The 21,874-nt window shown below is 48.6% G+C and overlaps 2 protein-coding genes across 2 annotated transcripts in view; both read left to right on the top strand.

The window, feature by feature from the left end:
* Positions 1-5,608: 5,608 nt before the first annotated feature.
* Positions 5,609-9,729, top strand: LOC133341284 (small ribosomal subunit protein uS9). The gene is made up of 5 exons (XM_061549798.1): positions 5,609-5,768; positions 7,205-7,306; positions 8,380-8,476; positions 8,754-8,801; positions 9,521-9,729. Exons 1-5 carry the CDS (start codon positions 5,721-5,723, stop codon positions 9,664-9,666), a joined length of 441 nt encoding a protein of 146 aa, XP_061405782.1. The 5' UTR covers positions 5,609-5,720; the 3' UTR covers positions 9,667-9,729.
* Positions 9,730-13,178: 3,449 nt separating this feature from the next.
* LOC133340769 (AP-2 complex subunit alpha-2-like) overlaps positions 13,179-21,874 on the top strand; it is a 44,928-nt gene continuing 36,232 nt past the window's right edge. The window contains exons 1-2 of the mRNA XM_061549155.1: positions 13,179-13,523; positions 21,302-21,370. Of these exons, the coding sequence (XP_061405139.1) occupies positions 13,457-13,523; positions 21,302-21,370 (136 nt within the window). The 5' untranslated portion in view covers positions 13,179-13,456. The remainder of the gene's footprint in view (positions 13,524-21,301; positions 21,371-21,874) is intronic.

Genomic DNA, 21,874 nt, shown 5'->3' with positions numbered 1-21,874 from the left:
ACCTACACCCACAGTGTAACTGGAAGTGGTCAAACCACACCTACACCCACAGTGTAACTGGAAGTGGTCAAACCACAGCTACACCTACACCCACAGTGTAACTGGTAGTGATCAAACCACAGCTACACCTACACCCAGTGTAACTGGAAGTGGTCAAACCACAGCTACACCTATACCCACAGTGTAACTGGAAGTGGTCAAACCACAACTAAACCTACACCCACAGTGTAACTGGAAGTGGTCAAACCACACCTACACCCACAGTGTAACTGGTAGTGATCAAACCACAGCTACACCTACACCCACAGTGTAACTGGAAGTGGTCAAACCACACCTACACCCACAGTGTAACTGGAAGTGATCAAACCACAGCTACACCTACACCCACAGTGAAACTGGAAGTGATCAAACCACAGCTACACCTACACCCACAGTGGAACTGGAAGTGGACAAATCGCATGGAAATGCCGAGACATCGCCCGCAATTGACTCATTTGGCATAGCTCAACGAAGTGGCATTTCATGCGGAAATTCATAGCAGCCACATACTCTAAGCGCACGTTTATTATAAATGTGGAGGGGAAAATCGGAGGACCCGGAGAATAATCCATGCGACCACGGGGAGAGAGAAAACACGCAAACTTCAAATACACAGCAGCAGGCGTCAGGGTCGAGATCGAACCCACGGCCTCCTGCATACCAGGCGATGTAGTTAACATCCCCTAGCTACCGTGATGATGATGATGAGAGAGAGACACGCAAACTCCAAATACACAGCAGCAGGCGTCAGGGTCGGGATCGAATCCACGACCTCCTGCATACCAGGCGAGGTAGTTAACATCTCCTAGCCACCGTGATGATGATGATGAGAGAGAGAGACACGCACACTCCAAATACACAGCAGCAGGCGTCAGGGTCGGGATCGAACCCACGACCTCCTCCATACCAGGCGAGGTAGTTAACATCTCCTAGCCACCGTGATGATGATGATGAGAGAGAGACACGCAAACTCCAAATCTACAGCAGCAGGCGTCAGGGTCGGGATCGAACTCACGACCTCCTGCATACCAGGCGAGGTAGTTAACATCTCCTAGCCACCGTGATGATGATGATGATGAGAGAGAGACACGCAAACTCCAAATACACAGCAGCAGGCATCAGGGTCGGGATCGAACCCACGACCTCCTGCATACCAGGCGAGGTAGTTAACATATCCTGGCTACCGTGATGATGATGATGATGAGAGAGAGACACGCAAACTCCAAATACACAGCAGCAGGCGTCAGGGTCGGGATCGAACCCACGACCTCCTGCATACCAGGCGAGGTAGTTAACATCTCCTAGCTACCGTGATGATAATGATGAGAGAGAGACACGCAAACTCCAAATACACAGCAGCAGGCGTCAGGGTCGGGATCGAACCCACGACCTCCTGCACACCAGGCGAGGTAGTTAACATCTCCTAGCTACCGTGATGATGATAATGATGAGAGAGAGACACGCAAACTCCAAATACACAGCAGCAGGCGTCAGGGTCGGGATCGAACCCACGACCTCCTGCACACCAGGCGAGGGAGTTAACATCTCCTAGCTACCGCGTGGCCCACACACACACATATCAGCAGGAGCAGAAATGTCTCCGAGTGCGAAACAATCTTGAGGCTCTGTGAGGCTTTCGCAAAACTAAAACGAGCACAAGTAACGAATAATACGTTAACAGATCGTACATTAATTATAATAAATACATAGCGCTCAAACTCAAGACTCGCACGCTAGAAAACATCGTCACGTGACCGATCAGCTGCTCGTGAGTCACGCGCCCACGGACTAAATCATCGATCACCGCGGGTTCGGGGCGAGGAGTGTTTGAATGTGTCACACTCGACAACACTTCCCACCGAAGCGCATTGCTCTATCTTCTTGGTTCTTTCGGTAAAGCCACGTAGAATGGAAATAATAAAATAATAAAAATAAAACATAATAAAAGAATTCTCACGACGTTTCGGCCACAACGCAAGCAGTCGTCCTCAGGTGAAGAACAGGTCATTCAGACTGTCTTCTCGACAGACCTGTTTTATTTTTATTATTTCCATTCTACGTGACTTTACCGAAAGAACCGAGAAGATGAATCCCTGCAGTCACGAAAGCTTTAAATCGAAAAATGACAGGTTTGTGCTGTTTTTCCGGATCGAATCGGCTGTGGGCCGCGTGGCGCTGAGCACTCAATTCCCCCGTGCCGGTGATGGGGTAGCATCGCCCTCTGGCGGCCACACGTGGCAACTGCGGGTGCAGACGGTAGCACACAAACGGCAGTACACAGAGTACACAGACGTTAGTACACAGAGTACACAGACGGCAGTACACAGAGTACACAAACGACAGTACACAGAGTACACAGACGGTAGTATACAGAGTACACAAACGGCAGTACACAGAGTACACAAATGGCAGTACACAGAGTACACAAACGGCAGTACACAGAGTACACAGACGTTAGTACACAGACGGTAGTACACAGAGTACACAGACGTTAGTACACAGACGGCAGTACACAGAGTACACAGACGTTAGTACACAGACGGCAGTACACAGAGTACACAGACGGTAGTATACAGACGGCAGTACACAGAGTACACAGACGGTAGTATACAGACGGCAGTACACAGAGTACACAGACGTTAGTACACAGACGGCAGTACACAGAGTACACAGACGTTAGTACACAGACGGCAGTACACAGAGTACACAGACGGTAGTATACAGACGGCAGTACACAGAGTACACAGACGGCAGTACACAGAGTACACAGACGGCAGTACACAGAGTACACAGACGGAAGTACACAGAGTACACAAACGACAGTACACACAGTACACAGACGTTAGTACACAGAGTACACAGACGGTAGTACACAGACGGCGGTGGGGAGGAACTGGGTGGGAACAGGGGTAATTGAGGGGATCCATCTGGGAGCTCCCAGACCCCGCTAGAGAGTTGTAGAGAGAGAGGGGGGTGGGTGGGTGGGGTGGGGGGATAAAAGGCGGTGAGAGTCGGGGCTTGGGGCTCGGGGCTGTCCGTGGGACTCGGGGTCGTCTCGTGGTGGAAGGTCGTCTTCTTCGTCGTCTTCGCCGCCGCTGCTGCCGCTGCTGCTGTCTCGGCAGCAGTTCGCGCCGTCGTTGCGAGACGGCGGCGTGCAGCGTCGTGTTACGAGCCCGTGCGTTGAGATTGTGTGGAGTGCAATAAATGAATAAAGAATGTGCCACTACAATTGTTGTTCTTAGGTTTTTTTCGGTAAAGTCACGTAGGTAAAACATTATTTTATTTTATATTATTTTATTTTTATTAAACTTTTTTTATTTTACTTTTATTAATTAAATTTTTTTTACCTACGTGACTTTACCGAAAAAACCTAAGCATATGAATCCTTGCAGTCACGAAAGCTTCAAATCTAGAAGAAAAATTTTAACCCGTAAAAACAAAGTTTTTCACTATAAATCCTTTATATGCGTGGCGGCTAGAGTCCTCTCGTCCTCTGGCTTGAGATGGCTGCCACCTATGGGTCAGATGATTGTCTGCCACCATTAAGCAATTGGTAATTAAATATTTAAATGTTTTCCCCTAAAAATGGTAAAATTTTGGAAAAAAAATTTACACGAAAATAAATTGTCACGCACAACGAGTCTGTGTGCAAAATGTCAGCTCGATTGGATCACGGGGAGTGGGTTAAAAAACGACCGAAAGATTTGCTCGGTCCTAAGCAAGCAAGCAAGCGAACTTAATATAAAGGATTAAAAAAAAAGCTACAGTTGTTGTCTGCGGAGTCCTTCGTTACACCAGAATGCGTGTGGGTTGACGGCTGTGAGTCATTCCCCACCATCGCCCCCGTGATCGATAATCGATAATCACGCGTCGACTCCAAACGCGCAAGGGGGCGTCCATAAATGACGTCACGCACGAGGTGGGGGGGGGGGGGGTTTGAGAAATGTGACGTCACATCAAAATGCGCAACTTTAAATAAATATAGACAACACGTTCTACTTAATTAAATAGACTTTGTAATAAATGTTTTCTCCTACAACATCAGAGTGGAGCGCCACATTAAATACGCACTACAATGACAATAGTTTAAAGCGATTTGAAGCATGTTTTATTTTGGGGGGGGGGGCAGAGCTTTGTGACGTCATATTTGAGAGGGGGGGGTCAGACTTTTTGTGACGCCGTGTGACGAGGGGGGTGGGGAGTCAAAAATCGTCCAAAATCGCGTGACGTCATTTATGGACGGCCCCTTTGAGGGCGACACGGAGTGGACCTATTTTCGCGAGCCAGCGGAACGATGGCGGACGGTGGCCGCGCGGGTGCACGGACACACTCGCGGGGCGGGGCGGGAGGTGAAGCGGCCGCGCCCGGGGGGGGGGGGGGTTGGGGGGGGACAATCACCGCGGCGGAGTCGCCGCCACCGCGCATTCATTTGCTGACGTCACGTCCGGTGACGTCACGGGCGGTGACGCGCTTCGGTCGCCATGTTGCGTAGGGAGGAAAGCGTTTGGGAATAAAAATGTTCCCCTTTGCGGCAATGAAACAGGACGTGTTTAAGATGTTCAAACACCAAACAGAGGCCTTTTGCAAGGAATCATGTCTGCATTAACCACACACGCGGTACTTGTGGTGAACATGCAAACAAATACATGCTCTGGAAATATATGCATTGTATATGCCGGTCTACTGTACAATACTGTACCGTATACGTGTATACAATAGTAACTAATACTCTTTAGTTTTTTCGGTGAAGTCACGTAGGTATAAAATTAAAATAAATAAATTTACATAAAAAACTGAATCGATTATACCTACGAGACTTTGCCGAAAGAACTAAAGAGTATGGATCATTGCAGTCACGAAAACTTAAGATCTAGATTGAATGGTAACTAATCTTAACACGAGAACATCTTAACACCTGTGTTGTTGCCAGAAAAAAAGGGGAAACCCTATTTTGATATTTTGGTACTGCCAAAGGAGGTCCCATGATGTAATCTTCACACGTTTGTCAAAAGCACTATACTGTACATATTGTACATAGCACATTATTTAAAAATGTTTAAGGCCGCACACCAGTGTTATTTTGAGAGGGAACGTGTTAAGTTGTGTTTGTGCTCATGTGCTACCACTGCATCATGACAAGCCACTTCGTTGAGCTGCTCTAACTTGTGATTTTAAAGCGCTACGATATGGCTCAGGCTCTCGCCGGTAAATTACTTTTTATTACTTTTAGTGGTTGGGTTACCTGCCCTATACTTTGCACTCCTATCGTTGTTTGTCCTAACTTTCTGACCCCGTGTCCCTACAGGACATATCTAAAATAAAAGAGATCGATAACTAATCGGATTCCTCCAGGACACAAAAAGATTCTGACTCTAAAATACAGTGCAAAATGTACTTTACAGTGGGCGGCTTACTGTACTCAGAGAATCGATCCACGTCGGCGATCATTAATCGATTCGCCTAAGCCACACCCCCCCACCAACTCTCGCGAGATCTGTTTGACCGCCTGTGCCTCGCAGTTACAATCCCCTGCGTGGCTCTCGCGAGAGTTTGCGGCCCCTGCTATCGAGCCCGGGAAACCCCGCGCGCCCCCCCTTTCTCACCAGGCCTCGCCGCCGCCGCTGCGTCGCTCCTCTCCCCGCGCCCTCCGCGTCGCCACCTCGCCAGCCTCGCACGCAGCAATGCCGCCCAAGGGACCCCCACAGTCCGTCCAGGTGTTCGGGCGCAAGGTGAGAGCCGTGGAGGAAGACGGGCCCGTTTCTTTGCGGCTTTTGAGGCGAGGCGAGGCGGGGCCTAGCGATCGCGGCCTCGTGTCTCCCCCGAGCGCCCGCCTTGCCTGGCCACACTCGCCGGAGTCGTCGCGACGCGCGCGGGTTAAAGAAGCGCTCAGAGTTCTACAACAGCCTCGATCTCGCTCGGACAGACGAGCCTCCTCGAGGCTGCGTGTTCACGTAATCCGTAAGCGAACGCGACGCGCTGTTGATTTATTTTTCTTCCCACACCGAGCGATGTCGGCCCCATCGTGTCGATGCCTGAGTCCTGACGGGGCCTGTGGGGGGGGGGGTGTTGAGAGTGGTCCGTCGTGTTGAGAGTTGCCAATGGTGCTTGAGTAACGTGCCCGAGGGTGCCTGGTGTGGTGGGGGGGATGGAAGAGACGGCGCAAGCCTTGCGCCAGGCCGCTTGGCAGGAGGCAACACGTGTTCCTGTGCGTGTGGAGTCGTCTGCTGGCGGTGAAGTCGATGACCGCTTTAAATGTTAGCGACTCCCAACCAACATCATAGCGGGCCGATGCGCGCGTCTCCTCGTATAGTTGGACAATTGAAAGACGGGGGCCACGCTGGTGCGATTGTAGCCATGACACCCTCATTATGAACCGTAGTGTAAAGCGGCTGTCTTAGAATACCAAGACTACTCGGGACTAGCCTGAAGACCTCACGTCGTGGCCAGCAGATGTCGACAATTGGCACTTACCTCGTGAACATCTGTGCTGCCATACGCAGGGATGGATTTGGTGACTTGGCAATTGTGTTCGGGCAGAAAATGGTCAGTCCCCCACCCCCCACGTGCTGTGGCTGGCTTAGGAGCTTATGATTCAGTTCCTTAAGATGCTCGCAGCATGTGGAGCAATACGTGGCACGACCCAAGAACACATCCGAGAGCTGTAGTTGTGTTAATGGAAAATTGATCGCTGTGCATGTGTCTCATTTTCTTCACCGGATCGGGCAGACGAATCATAAAGTTCCCAAGTGAGGTGCGGCCCCAGAAATGTAAACCTTTAAAAATTGGGGACCCTACGTCGGCGAAAACAACGTGAAATCTATTGCCTGCTGCTAATTCTCACACTATTGGTTCTTTCGGTAAAGTCACGTATAAAGATAAAATAATAAATTAAATAATAGCATACTACGACGTTTCGATTGCAACACAAGCAATCATCAGGTATAAAAGAAATAGCAACAAAAATCTGACCAGAAAACTATAGACAGACATTTAATTTATTATTTTATCTTTATACGTGACTTTACCGAAAGAACCAAAGAATATTTCCTGCAGTCACGAAAGCTCCAAAATTATAATTCTCATTGTTGTGCAGTTTAACCCATTGTGTGTGTGTGTGCTTAATGGTGAATTGTTGACTGAACACTGCGTTGGCATTGTCGTGCAGAAATCCGCCACGGCCGTGGCGCATTGCAAGCGCGGCAATGGCCTCATCAAGGTGAACGGGCGGCCACTGGAGATGGTGGAGCCAGCGACTCTGCAGTACAAGGTAAGGGGGGGGGAGACCCCTTGAAAAGCGTGGGAAGATAAAGTGCGATGGCCGGTTTCTGGTGGTCCAGATTACTTGATAATCTGCTTAGTCCTGTGAAAGTTAGTATCGTACGTAGCTAATCTGGAGATGCTAATTATTGTTATGTAAGAGAATTGTCCTGATAGTGGATTGCCATTTTTTACATGGCTGATACGTGCAGAATCTGATGGTAGCGTGAATTAACCTACCTGCTATTCAATTGAAATGAGATTCTAAGAGAGCGTATTACTGTGTTGGCAAATGTGTTTGTCAGTGTATGAGTGAGTGGATATTACTGTGTTGAGCTTGACTGTGCATCTGTTGATATCCAAGGCGTCCATTAAATAAATCGTCCATTAATGAAAAATTATAAGCAGATGGCAATTTGAAATGTGATTTAAGCTTGGGGGTTTGGGAAATGGAAGGATGTGCCAAAAAATCAGCTAGGATGGTGATATTATACAGCACAAAACAAACATTTTTAAACCATCGCAATGTAGGCGATCATCTGGGTCTCATTGACGAATATCTGAGCTCAACGGCTAATGTCAGTGACAAATATCTGAACTGCTGCTGGGCCTTCCCTAGGTCGACTCAGCCATGAACGAGGACATGGTGCTGTGTGCAAACATTACCGCTTGTGGGAAAAGGTGTGGTATTAGCTACCCACCCACTCGTGTGCCGTGCCGGCCACCATCGGTGGGGAACCATGGTGGCGAGATGTTGACTACCTCGCCTGGTATACATGAGGTCGGGGCTTTTTTTCCACCTCCAGTTCAGTTTTCCCTCCATTTATAAACGTGTGCCTAAGAGTTTTTGGCCGCTAAAAATTTCCACGTGATATGTCACTGCGTTGAGAAGTTATTTGTCGCCAGGTCGCTCCTTCAAAAGAACTACATAGCTCAGTGGGCTTGACCTGGTATAATAAATAACAATTATAGGTGCTCGCTAACAGCAATTGCCCCAGACTGTTAAAGGCCACGGGGGGGGGGGGTGGTCTTTGTCTTTGTGTCTCACGGTGTGCTCACCTTGCCGTGTCCCTGCATGTGCAGCTGCTGGAGCCGATCTTGCTGCTGGGCAAGGAGCGGTTCTCCGCCGTCGACATTCGTGTGAGGGTGAAGGGAGGTGGCCATGTGGCGCAGATTTACGGTGAGGTTTTTATTTATACACGTGGGAACAATTACTTTTTCTGCTTATCTACGTTTCTGCCAATCTTACACTTTGAATTCGGATGTCCTAAGACATCGGTCACAGTAAACTTGATGATACCTGACCATTGTGTTTTTAACGTACAGCTAATGAAATAATAGTAACGCGAAAGTTTTGTTCTCATAAGGCTTCTGTGCATTGCTATCTTACTGCTTGCATGCCGCTGCTGTTTTATATTCGTCAATATAACGAAAGCGTTTGTCGTGTGCTCCCACAGCCATTCGCCAATCCATCTCCAAGGCACTTGTCGCCTACTACCAGAAGTGTAAGTCCTACCTTGTTTTTATACTTGTTTACCCAGCAAAGCCTCACCGAGTCTCCTCTTGACTCTTTCATGCAGGGTCCCTGCAAAGTTTTTGCCATTGGGGGCGCAGTGACAGCTATACATGTACCTATGGTGAACTTCTTTTTGCACCGTGCATATCCAATCCGTGCTAATCCAAGTTGACTAAATTGCGGGTTACACTTTTAATTTGGCCATCTTTTTTAAACCATGACGCCGGCACACGACGCTCTACTCCTTCGAATGCCGTCGCGGGATCTTTAAAATGCCCGCCGTGACAGACGGCACGTGGAATATTTATACAACGAAAACGTTCGGCAGTGAGGGGGGGGGGGGTTTGGCCGCTGGATTCGAACCGTGAGCCTCTTTGGGTGAGAACGCTGCCGCTAGGCCACGTCACCGCGCACCCCCAGCCTCTGTATAAAGCGTGTTTCCAGTGAGGTGCAAGCAGCTGCCTTCCGTGGTCTATGCTGCTCGTGTTTTAACTTGAAGGTGCCACTCGTGTGTACATCTGTCTCTACCCTTGATCTCCCTTTGGCACTCTGTTCCTGCATCTCATCGTTCCTACCCTCCTAGTATCTCCCCCCCCCCCCCCTGTCTGCATTAATCATTTGCTTTGTTTTTTCCACTCTGGTCTCTTTCCCCCCACCCAACCCCCTCTTATACTTACCCTCATCTCCACTACCCTCCTTGCCTTTTAGATGTGGACGAAGCCTCCAAGAAGGAAATCAAGGACATCCTGACACAGTACGACCGTACTCTGCTGGTTGCCGACCCTCGCCGCTGTGAGCCCAAGAAGTTTGGTGGCCCCGGCGCTCGTGCCCGCTACCAGAAGTCCTACCGATAAACCTTCTCGGCGTCGTGGCTCCGCTGCCAAATTCGTAATAAAAGCGGATGCGTTGACAGCTTCTCCCCTTGTTTGGAGGTGTGCATTATTTGCCGAGTGTGTGCATAGTGGTGGTTGCAGCCGGTTGGGCTTGAGTAGCTAAAAACTAATTTGAGGTTGTGTTTTGGCTTGCGGAGCATGGAGAGAGATGATGATTGGTCGATTAAATTAATCGGCTAAACTGCGGTAGACTACTTTTTTTATAATTATTTTAACTTGTAATGTGCTACACGGCTTTTGCTTGCACTCAAAGAGAGGGTAACTCGGAGGCTTGGCGAGGAACCACGCAGTGGGCCTGTGCCGACAATCGCTCAAGCTCTGCGGTCCTCGGTTGTTAAGATGTTCGCCAATTAATCTGTCCCTGTGGGATGAAACTGGAGCACTGCAGAACACGAGCGCAAGGGGGCAACACTGTCCCATAAACACGGAACGTGGAGGTTATATTGTTTTGCTGTACTGCGTTCTGGCAAAGCAGCTTGATGGGCAGCTCTGCCTATGGGTAGAATTTCGTGACATTTGTGCGTTCCAACAACCCTCACCTCCACAGTGTTGGAATGTAGCCACCACCGCCCAGTCTTGATGGATAATTTAGGCCTCTTTAAAGATCGTAGTCGATCTTGTCTCCCGATAATGGGACGTGTCCCAGAGTTAAGCACGAAATGATGCTGATCACCAAGACCTGCCCACCTTCCATCCAGTTGCTGGCAAGGGAACAGGGATGGGACTTGTTTAAAGTTATTATAGTAAGTAATTGAATTGATATTCTTTTTGAGAGATTATTTGATTAGATTCCTCTGTTCTGCACGGGTGTGGTTACATTAAAGCAATTGTCCAGTTGCATGGAATTGCAAGCGAGTGAAGCTGCTCAATAATCGGGAACTACCAACCATTGCTTAAAAACAAGTGTTTTAGATTTTTTGGTAGCGACATGCGAGGCTTACCCAATGGGTCTAGGACGCGAGATTAATCACATCCCCTACGGCGATATAAGTGATTAATGTGTCCCTGATGGTGATCTGAAATGAAGTTCGTTGGAACAACGTATGTTGCAGGGAGAAGATTAAAAACAGATGGAGAGTTTGTGCTTTGAGGGATTGCATGTAAATGATAGTGCATTCATGTGCTGATAGAATGAAGAGTTTATGCAAACCTCTCCAAGCTGAACTAATTGGCAGAATATCATTTCTGTTTACGGGGGTGGGGTATATGGTCCACTAAAAATAAAAAACTCCATATTTCTCGATTGGGATACGTGGCAGCATTGCTCCAAACTAAACACTTGGCAGAGCCATCCTAAAAATATATTTTTTATACCAGGAAAAAGCCACGCAGGTAGTTCGTTTTCAGAAGTGGCCTGACTGCACGGTAGTTCAACGAAGTGGCTTATGTGGAAATGCATAGCATCGAAATACTCTCAAACGCACGTTTCTAAAAGAAAAACCGGAGGACCCGGAGAAAAAATGGGCGTGACCACGGGGAGAACGTGCAGACCCGGTTGGGAGTTGACATTGCGGCACCCCAAAAGTATGGGGACTCAGGATTTCGCGAGTAAACGTGTAACAAGCTGAGTAATGCCCAAACACTCTAAAAAAAATTCCTCTACAAATTGCAAGTGAAATCACTTATCTACCAACGGTAGGCATTTATAAACTATGAAACAAAAAGCTGTCCCCATGACCCTCAAATCCACACTACACAACCACTTTGACACTGCCTAACAAACAAGATCAGCTGACACGACTCAACAAATCCTTACAAAGTGAATATTTAGTAGTCACTCCGCAGTGTTCGTTGCTAATTCGTCGTTTGCGGCACCAACTGCCATCACCATTGCTGGTGTGTCCTAGAGCGTGGAGCCCGTGACCTGCTACGTGTCCCCAGTGCAGCCTCGCGTCGTGACATCGTCTCCCATCGCAGCCACGGGCGCATGTTTCACCGCCCTGAGTGGGTCTCAAACGGCGTGGCGACGATACTCGAAGCTGCTCGCGATGAGCGAAGGGAAATCTCTCACTCGGAGGACGCCTTCACAGCTGCCCCGAGGCACAAATCGGACTGTGGCGTTACAGCGGTTTATCATACGAACAACTTAAAATGGTATCTTCAATAGACAATGCACGTGGAAATAATAATTTAAACAAAACTATAGAAAAGTATTATTTTATGAGAAAATTGATATCTCATCTTGACGCCCCCAGTGGACGAGCCGCGCCGTGTACGGATGTGAACAATTTCGCGCTTTTCGTTCAAACAAAAAAAGGCGAAATAACGCTACGGAATTTTTTTAAAAGGCTCTGTGCATTGACAACAAAAACAATATCCAGGGAATTTGTGGAAATTTATCGACGGTTACCAATGGTGACGTAAACAGTTGTCAACCCATTATTAGTGACCTAATTACAGACCAATGCAGACCTCTTTCGGTAAAGTCACGTAAATATAAAAATACAATATTCACTTTATTATTATTTTTCTATCTACGTGACTTTATCGCAAGAACCAAAGAAAATGAATCCCTGCAGTCACGAAAGTTTAAACGGTCACCCCGTTTCCCTTATAAATTTCAACGTTAATCCTACAAAGTCCATCACGAGGGAGAAACACAAAAAATAGACAAAACTATTTTGGAACTCAATCTCCCTGTACAAGAAGCACGGGCTAACCGTATGTGGTTGACAGGCGTGCGTACACGAGGCGTGGTGAACGCCGCGATTTCCCCATGCGGAATTTGGCGATGCTGCAGATTTCTTCGGCCGTTCCGACTTGACTTGGCGCTTCCGCGGATTTCACCCACAGCGGACATTTAGCGCCTCTGCCGCGGATTTTCCTAGGGCGGATTTAAGGAGCGCTGCCGCAGTTTACCTTGATGCAGTATTTGCTGCTGCCGCGGATTTTCACAGCGGCCATTTGGTACTGCCGCGGATTTTTTTTGTGTGTGTTTTACATCGTGCCCCTTTTAACCGCTGTCGCGAATTTCACAGGGGACATTTGGCGCTTTCGCGGATTTTCCACGTCAATTCCACAAGGGCTGCCGCAGATTCCACATCAAATTCATGAGGGCTGCCGCGCATTTATACATCAAATCTACGACACTGCAACGGATTTCAACATAAAATCCACGAGGGTTGCCGTGGATGTCCATATGAAAGCCATGAGGGCTGCCGCGGATTTCCACACAAATTCGCGACGGCTGCCGCGGATTTCCACATCAAATCCGCAAGAGCTGCCGCGGATTTCCACATCAAATCCGCGAAAGCTGCCGCGGATTTCCACACAAATCCGCGAGAGCTGCCGCGGATTTCCACATCAAATCCGCGAGACCTGCCGCGGATTTCCACGTCAAATCCGCGAGTGCTGCCGCGGATTTCCACGTCAAATCCACGAGGGCAACCGCGGATTTCCACGTCAAATCCGCGAGTGCTGCCGCGGATTTCCACGTCAAATCCGCGAGTGCTGCCGCGGATTTCTTTCACCCCCGCACCTCCGCGGCGCCGAGTGTCATGGCCGCCATCTTCGCTGGCTGCGCGCTGCGGTGAAGGCGGCTCCTGCTGGGCGGCAGCGGCGGCGGAGGAGAAACTGAAAACAAATTCAACGGCGACGACATCTGACGACGTAAATTTAGAGCGGGGAGGAGGAGAGGGGGGGGGGGCGGAGTCGCTGAAGCGGAGGGTCAAAAAGGGGGGTCGGTCGCCACGACGGAGGCGGCGTCGTTTCTGAGGAGAGGAGCAGGAGGAGAAGCGCGCCAACTCGCGAAATGCCGGCCGTGTCCAAGGGCGATGGCATGCGCGGCCTCGCCGTCTTCATCTCGGACATCCGCAACTGTGAGCGCCACCCCCATTCTTCTTCTTCAACCACCTCGCATCCACACGAACCACCGCCTTCTCGGTCGCGCCATTTCGTTACCGCCGCTGCTGCTGCTGATGCTCGTGAGGACGTCTCTGTCGATGTCTCTGTTGGAATGATGTGGGGGCCCCCTTCCCCGCCTTAGGTGGTGGTGCTGGTTGTTGTTGTGTTCTCGTCGGCCCCACTGCCCCGCAGACTCCATGCGGCTTGCGATGGTTGCACGCCGTCACTGCGGTTCGTGCCCTCGACGATGTTACCCGTCGTCGTCAATGCTCTCTGCCAGGGCTCTCTGGCCTTGCACCTTCTCTCTCTTTCTCTCTCTCTCAATAATAATGATGATGATGATGAAGGCGAGTGTCGTGCGCCTGATGCGTGAGGCGCATCGTCGTCCGTGTCTCGAGTGTCGGGGACTGTGAACGTTCCCCTCGGAGTCGATAAGGCGACGTGGCCGCGGGGCCCCGCTCCGTTCGTCGCCCCCAGAGCCCGTGGAGCTCGCGGTGTTTTTAGGGGCACAGACCACGACGACCACCACGACCACGACCACGACGACCACGACGACCACGACGACCACCACGACCACCACGACGACTACGGCCACCACCTCGTGCACGATTTGTTGTTTGTACGCCGTCAGAATCGACTTTGCCGCATTGCCACATTCACAGCTCAAAGCCAAAGGTCCCCCCCCCACCCACCCGGGGTGTGTCGCCTTTAACAGACTTGTCGCCTTTAACAGACTTGTCGCCTTTAACAGACTTGTGGGGGGCAAGTGCTGTTAGCGAGTAAGCGGCACAAACCTCGTGAAGGGGGGGGGGGGGGCCGGCACTGTGGCACACACCAGGGGTTGGGTGGGTGGCCCAGCACAACCACGCCCGGCCGCCTTTATCTCCCCTAATGGCGATGTTTATACACTGCACCGGGGATACTCATTTGAGGCTGAGTCGACCTAGGGGGGGTAAGCCCAGTATCGGGTTTAAGAACACATTTCTGCGGAGGGAGCTGGTAGGAACGTTGGGTTGCTCGGTCAATGGCCAGGGTCAACGGCGGCGTGGTGTATTCCGCAAATATGCCCGACTGTGAGGGCGGGCACAAGCCGGCGTGAGTAGGTTAAACGTTGAGTTTTATAAGGGCACCACGGGGTGACCAGCCCCTCCCTGCAGGACGGACGGACACAATAATCCTCTGTGGGCTGGTGTAACCAGGAGGTTCCTACCAGTATATAAACTGCTGGCGTTGACCCGCGAGCGGGAGCTGGAATCGAACTGAGGTCGCCGGCTTCGTGGCGCAGCGCGCGATGAAAACCAACCCCGGCATGCCACGACCGCTCCTCGCGAGCCCATCGTCTCCTCGCTGAGATAAACGGCACGGCAAGGATCGAATAATAACAATAAGTCACTGTTCGATTACAATTTGCATTGCACAGCTGTTGCAGCAACGTTGCGGACGGGGAGAGCGAGCGAGACGCGTTGTTGCACATGCAATTATAATTATTGATTGTGCCGAATTGAATGGCGTGTGACCGTGGTCATAATCATCCCCTCGGTACTAATAATTACCGAAAGAACCGGAGAGTATAATAATGATCCCCTCAAATCTCCTAATAACATCCATTTTCTGCTCCCGTGCAGTTTGAGCAGCAGTGGAGCTTGCTTGTCATGCCGCGCCTGGACCAGTTACTTGATTGAGCGACAACCTGTAATCTCACTGGCACGGCGTACTAATAACCTGCACATTTATATTCTTGGTTCTTTCGGTAAAGTCACGTAGAAGGCAAACAATAAAATAATAAAGATATTAAACAATAAAATTTTCACGACGTTTCGATCATCAAGTGTGAAAACCACAGCAAGAAAATGTGCTTGCTGTGGTTTTCACACCTGATGATGATTGCTTGTGTTGCAATCGAAACGTGATCATTTTATTGTTTTATATTTTTATTATTTTATTGTTTCCCTTCTACGTGACTTTACCGAAAGAACCAAGAATATTAATCCCTGCAGTCACGAAAGCTTTCAATCAAAACCTGCACATTATTTTCACGACACATCAGCACGTACGTAAACATATATATATATAACCCAACCGACAATGGATTACCCATTGTAATTTCTATGCATTCATTCATTCCGCCCCACCGCCACTTCACACGTGAACTGCTCACAAATCACGTCATCACATCTTTCCCTCTATTTAGGGAACGAAACAGGAGGAGGATTTCTCCACAAATTTGGCTGTCTGCCTGATGATGCTACTTGTAATTACTGGCGAAACGTCGTACTCGGATTGTAAACGTTGTGGATTTGCTGTCCAACACACCGTTGTGCTGTACTAGTGACGAATCGACATGTTGTTTTTACGTGACACTAAACCTTACTAATTGGCTGTGGCGGGTTTAACGACACATTTATATTTACGCGATTTAACAAAAAAACATATTTTGGATGATATTGATAGCGAAAGCCTACGTGTTAAACAGACTATGTTAAATCATTATTCGTAGTTAAAAGTGTGCAGTGTATTTAATTTGGGTTTTTTGTTGACCAAACCATCTCAATCCTATGCAGGACCCTTCCGAAATTTTGAGTTTTCGGGCTCATTGTGGTAGCAGCTCTGCCGGCCACGTACATCATTGTATTGGTGTTAACCTTGGCCTGCGGATTATTGAAAGATGGTGGCCGCGCATCCCAGACGATGTGGGCCGTTTCGTCAACCACCGCAGTCTGCACTCCGAAATTTGAGGGATTGGAATGCACGAGCAGAAGCTCTTGTCGGCTCCCTCTGTCTCTCTCTCTCTCTGCCGATCGGTGGACTCAAGCGGCAAACGACTGAGCAGTGGTTCCCAGGGCCCGGGTTCGCTAAGCCGTAACAAGCGGTCCCGTTGAGACTGGCGCAGTCGTCACTACGACGGTGTTGTACTTCGCTGACACCAGAAACATATTTGTGCTACCCCTTGGACAACTGTTCAGATAGTGGCCAGCGCAACCCAAACAGTGGACCGTGTAGTTAAACCCAGTGTAGCTACACGAACTCTCTCTCCCTGAAGCCCCCCCTCGTCATGTCCAGCAGCAGCAGACTCTTAGAGATACAATAAAGACCAGCCACAGTAGGAGTGTGATTGTGGCAATGCAACCCAAACTATTGACCGTATAGTATAAACCCATATAGAGATACATAGTGACTCTTGGAGATACATAGAGACCCACAAAGATACATTACAGATACAAGCCACAGTAGTGTGATTGTGGCCATGCAACACAACCTATGGACCACAAAGTTAACCCACTGTGGTTGTGTTCCTTCAACGGAGGAGGAGAACAGCGACATGACACAAACTCTCTTGCTCTGCTGAAGCCCTCTAGTCGTGACCAGTAGCAGCAGCAGACCTCGACTTTGGCATTCATCTCCTGAATTACTTTGGGGCTGCTGCCATCGTGTGCAAGGATAGCCATTGAAATGAAAAGGTCTGGCATTTGTTTGTCTCTTGATATGCACAGCGAATGTGGCGAGGCTCTCTGTGTTGTTGTATGTTGAAACTTCTTTCGCACCGTACGAAGCCAACCATGCCAATCGTGTGTGCTAGCACCAATACCCGCCATTCACCACGAAGGGACGGTAACGTCACCATGGCGCCTGTGCCAGGCCAGGTGCACTTTTTGAGGCCACGTGAAGTGTTGAAGACCCAGGTGCCATTAGTTGGCTCATTGAAATGACTGGTAGATGCACCAGCTGTACCCCCTACTGTGCCAACTTGCTGCATTTTAGCCGCTCGGCGCTCCACTCATGTTGTGAGCATGCTAACAACAACAACAACCGCCATTCGCCACGAAGTGGCGGTGACGTCCCCACGGCGCTTGTGCCAAGCGATGTGCACGTTAAGGCCACGTGAAGTGTCAAACACCCGCTGGCAGGAGATCACGGGGCAGACCCAGGTGCCATGGGTCGATTTGAGATGTCTGGTCGATGCACCACCTGTGCCGCCTACTGTGCCAACTTGCTGTGTTTTAGCCGCCCGGCGCTCTGCTCGTTGTTGTCACCCGTTGCTCCTCTGCCGTTTATTGTTGCTGGAGGGCGACTGCCTCCAACTGCCCAGTAGCATCTTGACACTTGGTATCAGTCATCGGCAAGTCCACTCAGATCCACATCATTCTTGTTACAACATCACTCTATCTCTTATCTAGCCTGTGCCGCGCCCATTTAGCCTCCTCTATCTGGCCGAAAAAAAGCTGTTTCGGCATGTGGTGGCTGGGCATGCGGGCTACATGACCCAGCCAACGCACCCTTGTCTTCCAGAGGAGCTCATCGATGGGACTTTGTCCAGATATTTCAAGGATTTGTGAACTCCTCGCACAATCCAGCCAGGTTAAACCCAGGATGAATTTTAGGCAGGCCAGTGTAAACGTTTAGAACTGGCAAAGATGTTCCATTTGGGGAGTCTATGTTTCGCAAGCGTAGAGAAGGGAGGGCATAACTGTGGCTCAGCAGAAACAAAGCTTCTTGTGGAGCGAAAGACCAGGTAGCTTCCACACAGCGTTACGCAGCCGATGAAAAGATAATGCCGCTCGACTGATTCGGAGTGAGACCTCTGCTGTCAAACCAGAGCTGGTCATGAGCACACTGCCCAGGTTTGGAAAACTCTCCACTCTCTCCACAACTGCCCCATTGCCAATTGAGAGTTGTGGGGGTTGAGTGTCTGATGCTACAAAATACCCAGGCAGGTGCTTAGTTTTTGTGGGGCTGATTGTAAGGCCCCACCTCTTAGTGGCATGCTCCAGGTTCAGCAGCAGTGCCTCCAACTCCTCTGAATGAGCAGCAATCACCAGATCATCGGCATACGTAACATTGTTGACCAATACAGAGCCATCCCTTTACCGCACCAGGGCATCGATCAGCCTCCCATTGTATCTGTACCAGATGGAAATTTCTCCGGTACAGCCATCGAAGGCTTTACGAACTACGTGATCGAAATCGTTGTTAAATAATGGACATCCCTGTCGCACCCCAAGGTGAACAGGGAATGGCTCCGACTCCCGGCCACATAGTTTTACCCGGGCCTGCTCACCATCATGAATGATTGTGAGCAGAGAGTCGGGGACTCCGAAAGCACGAATAACAACCCAGAGCCCAGGCCTACTGATGGTATCATAGGCCTTGACCAGGTCAATAAAGCAGAGATGTAGGTCTTGTTGGAATCCCTACACTTCTGCTGTAGCAGACGTGCTAGCCACACAAAAAATAAAGATCCCCCATATAGCCTTAACATACTATAGGGGCAAGTGCTGTTAGCGAGCACGTGCTAGCACACACACACGGACATAGACTTCGCGTTTATATTTATACTGAGCTGCATTGACCCGCCCCAAGCCCATCGCATAGCTTCTCCTGCATCACTTGCCGTCATTGGTTCGCCTGCATTGACTGAAATGACGCGTGCCGCTCTTCCTTCTGTTGACATCCAACCAACCGTTCCAACGTGCAACCATCCCACCGCTATTTTAGCGATATAATTTATTACACCACTTGCGTATAAACTTGCATTGTAATTATAGCATGGTGCATACATTACTCAACTGTTGTAAGTTACAATACCACCTCTCTCCAGTTAATGTACTTGAAGCCCCAACGAAACGTCAGCTATTGTAATGCATGTTTAATTAACGTTCCACTAATTAATGATGTACGCTAGTGGATCACGAGGGAGGGGTGTGAGGTGGCTGAACCCCAATGCAAAATCTTAACGTTTCAAACCCTCTATCTCTTAAATGCTCAATATTAGTGAACCATGTTTCAGAATAACACGTAATCAATATCTATAACCGTGTACAGTACACGTACTGTATTTATATTTTCTTCACATCAATTTTTTCCCGCACGCGATAATGACACATTTTGCAGCAGGTCCGCTCGTTCGATGCTGCACCGCCATTTCATATTTGACGGGGGAGGGGGGGTGGGAAATCGCTGATGCTTGGCCACATTTTATCATCCAAACCTCCTGATAATAGTTTTCGGTCAGAAAATAACAAACATATATACACAGGTTATAAAGTGTAAAACTTATGATGCATAAGCATGGGTTTTCTTGCTAAAATATCAGACAATAAACCCGTAGAAATGTTTTGTTCTTTCTGAAAAATAATGGACGATAAATTATTGCCGCATAAGTATTTTTTTTCCTGGTATCATTGCTATATGTAACATACAGTATGTATATACCTGGGACTGAACATAGCATTGTCTTCTTGTAGGAGACGATAAGGCTGACGTGCAGTAGCCACATGAATGTGTGCTACACGATGACGCGCTAGTGCACCCGCTACTTAGCAACGCAGCTCTGAAGTGCATGTGCCGAGTCTCTTGGAGGTCCAAGCCCTCGGGACACGTACTATCATTGCTGACTGTGCAGACGTAAATCACTAATGTAAACACAGATGAATAGAATGAAGGTACCTTTACAACGCTGTTCTTCACTAATGTTCAGAGGGGGGTGCCACTTTCGCCGATAAGAATCATCAGTGTGAGGGCCACCACACATTTGAAGGCATTGGGGTTTGACAGCAGCACGATAATGGGGGTGGGGAGGTGTTTTCACATTTTATGTGTTTGTCGGGTGCTGCACTAAAGGCCACCAGCGCCTGTTGGCCTTGCAATCAAGAACATTACTATACATTTTTGAGGGTTCTGTTGATGCCTGTTTCGCTGAGAACTAAACTGACATCCGTAACATAAAATTGGGTTGATCGTTGTTAATTCCCAGGGATTTTTCTTCAGTGGTACATTTATATACGCTATGTAAATATATACGCTTGGTAAATATATACGCTATGTAAATATACCCGTTATCCAGAAAAGCTACCACACAGAGTCTTGAGACTACTGTTCTCATATTTACTTGTTTCGTATATGAATATTCCCATATGTATATTATGAATGCATTATAATAACTTTAGTACCTTTTCGCAGTAAACCGTGGTTATTTTTTCAGAAATCAAAAATTGCAAACATTCATTTTATATATATACTACAATCAGGGATATAAAGTTATCATGCTGATTTCTCCCGTTATCTAATTCAGGTCGGCATCTGATCCGATTTCATTTCTGGATCCTGCTGATTGTCGGCTAATATCCACATCCAATCCGGACTCGAATTTGGTTGCAATTCCATTCTTGTTTCGCACGTTCGGAGGCAGCATTTCATATCCACACATTTTCTTGAACTCTTCATTACATTCTCTACCCCACCCCATTGATCAATGCAGGTAAGAGATGCATTTGATTTCACGAACCGTTTCGTATGTTGCTGAGCGCAAACGTCGCTGTCTGGACAAGCAGTGTTGCGGGATGCAGGACCGTAGCGTAATGTCGTGCAATCATTCCTTGCCGTTGTCGTGCGTTCACCATGTGAAAAACAGTTGGTATATTTGAAATGCTTCATTACACGGAACGCAATGTTCAAGATTTAAAACGTTGGTATATTTTAAATGCTTCATTACACGGAACGCAATGTTCAAGATTTAAAACGTTGTCGACTTGGCTTCGCTTTCAAACTGTTGTGTGGAGGATGCAGTGTTACCCTAACATTTGCTTGATTAACGTGAATACAAAAAAACCCGCCGTGTCTCAAGGACTCTGTCACTGCTGACTCAGGTCGGGCATGTCAGAGTTAAGTAATGTGGCCCACCGAAATTAAGGTTTTAATCATGTTTGTCGTTTTCTCCGTGTGTGCTCCTGTGCCCTCTGTTCATTTTTTCATGCAGGCAAAAGCAAAGAAGCCGAGATCAAGAGGATTAATAAGGAGCTTGCTAATATTCGCTCCAAATTCAAAGGTGAGTTTCGTCACTTTCCTAAGACCCCCCCCTGGCGTTGCTGCTGATCTGTATAAAATGTTTACAAATTGGCGATATCTCCGAGCAATTTTGTAAGTCTCAAGTTAAATGGCGTCACCTTGATCCTCCGGTGTGTCATCGGTGAGCCAGCACAGGCAAAGGTGCTTACTAATGAGGAAAAAGGGCTTTATTTGCAAATTATTCCCAAGAAAAACCGGAGGACTTGGAGAAAAATCCATGCGACGAGGGAGCGTGAACTGTGTAAGACGTTAACTGCATCTCCTTTAATGTGTCTGCGAACTCTGCCGCCTTATCTGCTCCAAGCCTTTCAATTGTAATCGCTTAAAGACTCTGCTAATTCTTGATTTGAAGCTTTCGTGACTGCAGGAATCCATACTCTTTGGTTCTTTCGGTAAAGCCACGTGGGTAGAAATAAAATAAAAAAAATCACGACTTTTCGATCGCAACACAAGCGGTCGCCTGATGACGACGACGGCTTGTGTT

Source organism: Lethenteron reissneri, chromosome 2 (genome assembly GCF_015708825.2).
Source record: "Lethenteron reissneri isolate LAM-NWPU_2019-01 chromosome 2, ASM1570882v1, whole genome shotgun sequence".
Lineage (NCBI taxonomy): Eukaryota > Metazoa > Chordata > Hyperoartia > Petromyzontiformes > Petromyzontidae > Lethenteron > Lethenteron reissneri.
This window is presented reverse-complemented; position numbering and strand designations above follow the sequence as displayed.

Bases quoted from the DNA above. Each gene is read 5' to 3' on its own strand.
- LOC133341284 (XM_061549798.1), top strand. From the start codon at position 5,721: ATGCCGCCCAAGGGACCCCCACAGTCCGTCCAGGTGTTCGGGCGCAAG. The intron at 7,307-8,379 runs GTAAGGGGGGGG...CTGCATGTGCAG, and splicing joins CAGCGACTCTGCAGTACAAG to CTGCTGGAGCCGATCTTGCT. The intron at 8,477-8,753 runs GTGAGGTTTTTA...GTGCTCCCACAG, and splicing joins CCATGTGGCGCAGATTTACG to CCATTCGCCAATCCATCTCC.